Source organism: Penaeus japonicus, unplaced genomic scaffold (genome assembly GCF_977035675.1).
Source record: "Penaeus japonicus unplaced genomic scaffold, GWHDUDI00000001_assembly GWHDUDI00000009, whole genome shotgun sequence".
Classification (NCBI taxonomy): Eukaryota; Metazoa; Arthropoda; class Malacostraca; order Decapoda; family Penaeidae; genus Penaeus; species Penaeus japonicus.
Genome location: NW_028234411.1, coordinates 10992629 through 11000128, shown reverse-complemented (window position 1 = coordinate 11000128; position 7500 = coordinate 10992629). Strand labels below are relative to the sequence as shown.

Genomic DNA, 7500 nt, shown 5'->3' with positions numbered 1-7500 from the left:
ACAAAGATAACACTTCCAGTACAGAATGATATATCAAATAATAAGAACATGAACTTGAATGACTGCTATGTGATGGTACACAGAACTCCAGAAAAAATTGTCCAGCAGTCTGCAGTGAGATCTGAAGACACTCTTGTGTTAGAACTAGATTGCACAGTTGACTTGAATTCCCTTACTCTTATGTCTCCTGCAAAGTCCCCAACTTTAACATCTCCTGTGAAGTTAGGGAAGATGGATAATTTGAGTAAACAAATGGAGCTGGTCATGAAAAAAGCACAGCAGATGAAAATGGATCAAGAAGGTATTCAAGGTAAGATATTTGATTTTTTTTTTTTTTTTGTATATACCCTTATTATGGCTCTTAGTGGTATTATTTGGTCAGGGCACAGATGTATGGTGCCTCATCTTTTTAGATATTAACCCTTCTACTACAGGCATTTTTCATGGGGTTGGATCACTTTTGCACAGCATTTTTCCTTTTATTGAAATAAAGCAATTCTTGCTGTTGTGTAACTAATAAGTATCACTTTAATGATATATCATATATAGACTTTCATATCTAACCATAAGTCTTGGAAGGGTTAACCCATTGATGACGGGGCTGTTTTGGCTCCAAATAGTTGAAGGGGCAAGATATTTCAAATGTGGAGAAGAGCCATGACAAAATATCTCATCCCTGGCGGCTGGTCCTGCCACTACTCGACATTGATATCTTGTCACCCGGCGTTAACGGTTTAAACAAAAATAAAGATTACTAGAGCAGCTGGGTTTCAGTTGGCACTCATGACCAATTATTTTGTTTTTTGAAGATTAGGGCTTTGAGTTACAAAGGTTACAAAGAAAATTAACAAATTTCATTGTGTGTGTAGGGAATAGTTTAATGTCGTCATAATATATTTTTAATTACATGAATAATTGCATATATGTCTTAGCTTTTGATATGTAATACAATTTGTTATTTTCCCTTCACAAAGATTTTTTTTTTTCTGGGGGGATGGGGGTGTTGCCCTTTATATTGTTGTAGTGCAATATTGACACTTATCTCATCAATGATTAAAGGAAATATGTAGAATACATTTTCTTATGGCAATTTGTGGAATCCCTCAACTCAATTGTGACAGAGTGATTTTTGCTTATGCTAAACACTGTGAAGATAACTAGCACACACAGCCTCACCATGCTATATCTCTCCTGACATGATACCGCGCAATACCTCTCAGAGTGCTTTTCACCCACCCAATTTTACAGAATGCTGAGGGGTGTTTTTTGTGTGTGTATATATATTATAATATATATATATATATATATACTATATATAATATATATATATATATATATATATATATTTATATTTTTTTTTTTTTTTTTTTTTTTTTTTTTTTTTTTTTTTTTTTTTTGACAAATCAAGAACAAATGTGTCTATACAAATGCAACTGCAATGAGTATACACAGAAGTAACTATATAAAATGTGTCTTTAGAGGGAGAGATCATGAAATTTTCCCAAGACGTGATATCATGTCCTCTGGTGCAAATGGGCTGGTCAGTTTATCCATTGGAAATAGGGGACACTCCAATTGTAATTATAGTTATAGAATATGGGTATGCTGCACTCTTTTAGCACAGGTAGAAAATAATGAAACCATTCTCAGTAACACAGCTAATAGTTAACCCACTCACGACGGGGGCATTCCAGCCTTGCATGTCACAATGCCGGGGCTTTCGAACGCTTAGGCCTAAATCAATTAATTGATTGGCACCATATGGTGCCACCCCGCAACCGGGCCCTTGAATGAGCGGTACCATAGTGTACCACCCGTCCAGAGAGGGTTAACAAAACTTCTAAGAAGGCTGTCCATGCAGGAAATGCAGATTGCTCAATCTAGCATATTGTGTAAGGAGAATTATGAACCAAAATAGTAAAAACTAAAATGAGTTTTTAAAATGTAGTTGTGTGTTCATATATATATATATTATATATATATATATATATATATATATATATATATATATATATATATATATATATATATATATATTATATAATATATAATATATATATACATATATATATATATATACATATATATATATATATATATATATATATTTATATAATTATATATATTATATATATATATATATATATATATATATATATATATATATATATATATATATATATATGTATATATTATATATATATATATATATATATATATATATATATATCTATATATATATATATATATATTATATATATATATATATATATATAATATATATATATATATATATATATATATATATATATATATATATATATATATATATATAAATAAATATATAAATATATCTACCAGTCTACTTGCATTCATAGGTGTATTCCAGTTAGTCCACCTTGAAATTATTGTTGTAGAAATTTATGATAATGACTGAACAGCCTGCAAAGTTTACTTTTTTTTATTGATACAATAATTCTAAATTAGCTGATTGATATTAAAGTTCCTGAACAATTAAAAAAAAATGATTTATATTGAAACAATGGTTCTAGATAGCTGGGTAGAACTTAATAGTCCTCAAATATCTGTGCCCAAGCACTTCTATTAAAACTGAAAGAAGTTAATGGCATACATTGTTATTTTACTTCAGAGAGAGAGAGAGAGAGAGAGAGAGAGTGTGTGTGTGTGTGTGGGTGTGTGTGTGTGTGTGTGTGTGTGTGTGTGTGTGTGTGTGTGTGTGTGTGTGTGTGTGTGTGTGTGTGTGTGTGTGTGTGTGTGTGTGTGTGTGTGTGTGTGTGTGTGTGTGTGTGTGTGTTTTGTGAGAGGGGATGTAATAAGATAAAAATTTTGTCAGATACTGCAGTCTTGGAAGAGATTATGGATCCTTGTGAGGCACCTGAAGAAACCACGTCAGAAGCAAGTGGAGAAGCTAAGAGTGACGAACAAGGAAGTCCAGTAACATCCAAGAGTGAGGCACGGGGAGGGGGGGCGGGGGGGAAGGGGGGGGCAGCGGTACGGAACCCCGAGATTACCCCAAGGGCACCGCTGCGGACTAGAGCGTTGCTTTGATGAAAAAGAGGTAGTTGAGATCAAACAGGAAGTAGAGGAACCAAGGAGGAGAAGAGGAGCAGCTCTCAAGATAACGTCTTTCAAGGAACTCAGCCTGAATTCGTAAGTAATGCAAAATCATAAAAAAAAATATGTTGGGAATTAGGAATTGAACCAAAATGCATGCAATTTTTGTAATTATTGAGTATATACACTTTGGCACTACTTGTATTTTGTATTAATTAAGAAAGAGTAAAAAGTAAATCATTTTATACATGAAGTGCTTTTCAAATGAAATGAAGGAAGGGTTGCTTTAGATAAAGTGCTTTGAGATTATCTGTTAATATGTGTCTTTATTTTTCAGGAAAATGCGTAGGTTATCAAACACAGTTGTCATTAATGATGGCAAACCCAAAGCCAAAGGAAGACAGAGTAGCAGGTCTTCCACATCTTAAAGTTATAAACAATTTTAGGTTTGTGTATTTTTATTAGACTATATTCTGGTAAGTCAACATACTAACAGAAATTAAAGTAAAAAAGATTAGAAATAAAAAGTCAGAGAAATGGATATTTAAATTTCATGCTCTAGATATTTTACATATAAATAGAAGTACATACATATTAAAAAATATATATTTCAGATAGTGACACCAGGCATATTTCTTACAAAAAGTTTCAACTCAAAGATGTGATCAACACGATATAATCACTATTTTGAAAAGCCCAAGTTACTAGATGTACCATGCCTGCAGTAAATGAGCAACTAGCTCATAATGGGATTATTTTGTAAATAAAAGTATTCAAGAGCTCGTGTGTGCCCAGTTTGGCTTCTAAATGACTTTGTTACTGCACTTTACTAATAGTGAACACCTCCCTAATTGGGATAATTTTGATCTACCTGATGCACTGCATAATATACTTGTACTTACAAAGTAATGTGAGTTTAGCAATGCTGAGGATATGTTTGATGATCATCCAAAAATTTTGGTCTTTTCTCCAAAACGTGTTGATTAGGCTAGGTCTTCCCATAATTTAAATATCTTTTCTGTTTTTGTTTTTTCTAATAGGCCGAAAGGAGCTTAATTTAAAGTTTGAAAATGGTTGCACATTTCTTTTGGAGAATAATAGGTGAACATCTGGCAAGTAAATTTTTTTTTTTTTTTTAAACGCCTTTGATTAATTTGAAATCTCATACCATGATGAAACAGAAATGCCCCTAGGAGAGAATGAAGATCAGTATTTACAGATTTGTCAATCAGTTTTGTATTTTGATTTTATTTTATTCAAGGGTCTTCAGAAAAAGGAATCCCCTTTATTTTTTATTTTATTTATACATTTTCCGTATTCATTAATATTATTATTTTGTGGTGTGTGTTTTGTGAGAGGGGATGTAATAAGATAAAAATTTTGTCAGATACTGCAGTCTTGGAAAGAGAGTTTTGGATTCCTTGTGAGGCACCGTGGAAGGCAACCACGTCCAGACCCAGTGGAGAAGTAAGAGTGTCCCGAACAAGGAAGTCCAGTAACATCCAAGAGTGAGGCAGCTGCGGTAAGTCACAGTGATGTAAAAAAGGATGAAGATGAGGATTGTGAAGGTGCTGATGAAAAAGAGGTAGTTGAGATCAAACAGGAAGTAGAGGAACCAAGGAGGAGAAGAGGAGCAGCTCTCAAGATAACGTCTTTCAAGGAACTCAGCCTGAATTCGTAAGTAATGCAAAATCATAAAAAAAAAGATATGTTGGGAATTGGGAATTGAACCAAAATGATGAGTTTAGAATTATTGAGTATATACACTTTGGCACTACTTGTATTTTGTATTAATTAAGAAAGAGTAAAAAGTAAATCATTTTATACATGAAGTGCTTTTCAAATGAAATGAAGGAAGGGTTGCTTTAGATAAAGTGCTTTGAGATTATCTGTTAATATGTGTCTTTATTTTTCAGGAAAATGCGTAGGTTATCAAACACAGTTGTCATTAATGATGGCAAACCCAAAGCCAAAGGAAGACAGAGTAGCAGGTCTTCCACATCTTAAAGTTATAAACAATTTTAGGTTTGTGTATTTTTATTAGACTATATTCTGGTAAGTCAACATACTAACAGAAATTAAAGTAAAAAAGATTAGAAATAAAAAGTCAGAGAAATGGATATTTAAATTTCATGCTCTAGATATTTTACATATAAATAGAAGTACATACATATTAAAAAATATATATTTCAGATAGTGACACCAGGCATATTTTTCAAATAGTTCAACTCATGATGTGATCAACATATAATCACTATTGTGTATAAGCCCTAGATACTAGATGTTCATGGCCTGCAGTAAATGAGCAACTAGCTCATAATGGGATTATTTTGTAAATAAAAGTATTCATGAGCTCGTGTGTGCCCAGTTTGGCTTCTAAATGACTTTGTTACTGCACTTTACTAATAGTGAAACATCTAAATTGGGATATCATTATGTCTACAGCTGCACTGGCATCTACTTGTACTTACAACGTAATGTGGTTTAAGCATGCTGAGGATATGTTTGATGATCATCCAAAAATTTTGGTCTTTTCTCCAAAACGTGTTGATTAGGCTAGGTCTTCCCATAATTTAAATATCTTTTCTGTTTTTGTTTTTTCTAATAGGCCGAAAGGAGCTTAATTTAAAGTTTGAAAATGACAATGGTTTGTTTGGATTTCTTTTGGAGAATAATAGGTGAACATCTGGCAAGTAAATTTTTTTTTTTTTTTTAAACGCCTTTGATTAATTTGAAATCTCATACCATGATGAAACAGAAATGCCCTAGGAGAGAATGAAGATCAGTATTTACAGATTTGTCAATCAGTTTTGTATTTTGATTTTATTCTATTCAAGAGTATTCAGAAAAAGGAATCCCCTTTATTTTTTATTTTATTTATACATTTTCCGTATTCATTAATATTATTATTTTGTAAAAGAATGAAAAAAAAATCTCAAGAATTAGCAGTGTTGACATGATTATTGCATGGAAGAATAGCTTCATGTAGTGTTTAGCTTAACTACTTGTTTACCATGTTAGATGACTTGTGTGTTGATAGATACTTCATTCATTTTAAAAAGTAAATTTCTTATTATAAATGATTTATTTTATTAAACATTTTAAAGATATTTAGAATGGATTTAGTGTTTTAAAGAGAAGGTTGATGTTGAGTTGATACCGGCTACTACTGCTTACCATCTAGGTAGCCAGGAATTTTTCTCTTTAGCTTTTGCCTAAGTTAATGTTTTTACGAAATAAACATTTTCCTGATGTTTCTACCACATATATAGCTTTAGTTAAGATTTGATGAAAAATATAAGTAAAGATTTAGCAAATAAAGATATTTTCTTAAAACTCAGATAATTATAATTTGTATAAGAGCCAATACGCAACATACATTGCGCAGCTGTTTCATCTGTTACAAATGTTTCTAGAATTAAGATAATTTTTATTTATATTTGTCTAGCACAAGAATGTTTAATATGCTTGATTTTTTTTTCTTCTGTAAAGTATTATGAGAGATACTGGTATATTCAAATTCTAAAGCAAAAAAGGAGCATGTGCATAGATTACATTTATTTGTATTTTGTTAGTAATTCCCCAACTAAGGTATATTATTGTGATGCTTACTCAAGTGTCTCATGTACTATGTTCTACTGTGTTGTGTAAAAGTGATCTTATAAAAAGAATCTAGGTTAATACTACTTTCAAGTTTCCTTGAGAAAATATAATGTAATATTTTGATGATGTTAATGGTGTTGACAGGTGTTAATATGAAGATGGTAATCTAAGACAGATGGCACATGTTGAATGTTTTTTTTGGTAATTATGTACCTTAGACGATGACTTTTTGTCATTGCTTTATGTTTGATTGCTGTTTTCACATCTGCAGTGAGTAATCCATGCATTTGCAAAGGTCTTTTAAGTTGATTTATGGATTTTTTTTTCTCAGTGATTTGCATTGACACAGAATAGCCAGATGTCTGTTTGTAATGTGGAATTGTATTTTTTGTGATGTGTGAAAAGGAACACTTTATGAAGAGCAAGAGTTTATAAGAAAATTGTAGCATTGTGGAGATGAATCTTAAAATATGATTATTTTGTGAAAGAGAAAAAATACAGGAGAAGAAAGTGTTACAACAGGAATTGTTCTTGAAGCATCAAGAGTTTGAAATAAAACTGCATAAAAGATTCTGCACATACAAAGTAGATGACAAAGGAATAGTGAAGATATGATTAAAAGAAACAAATATAATTTTTTTTACAAGTGCTTTTAAGAAAACAAAATTAAGATAATCATTATTAGAAAGATATTAAATCTTGGCTACCATATATACATAGCAAAAAAGGTACAAGGCTTAGCATGCTCTTCCTACCCAGGATTCATTTGTGTTTACTTAACTCTACTATTAAAAAGCACAGTCTTCCCGGATATAACACAAT

The 7500-nt window shown here is 31.4% G+C and overlaps 1 protein-coding gene across 1 annotated transcript in view; it reads left to right on the top strand.

Annotated features, from left to right (window-relative positions):
* LOC122259092 (uncharacterized) overlaps positions 1 to 7500 on the top strand; it is a 33010-nt gene that overhangs the window by 24456 nt on the left and 1054 nt on the right. Inside the window, exons 10-13 of the mRNA XM_086539702.1 lie at positions 1 to 310; positions 2855 to 2973; positions 4589 to 4752; positions 4992 to 7500. The exon at positions 1 to 310 is cut by the window's left edge and continues 1575 nt beyond it; the exon at positions 4992 to 7500 is cut by the window's right edge and continues 1054 nt beyond it. Of these exons, the coding sequence (XP_086395828.1) occupies positions 1 to 310; positions 2855 to 2973; positions 4589 to 4752; positions 4992 to 5082 (684 nt within the window). The 3' untranslated portion in view covers positions 5083 to 7500. The remainder of the gene's footprint in view (positions 311 to 2854; positions 2974 to 4588; positions 4753 to 4991) is intronic.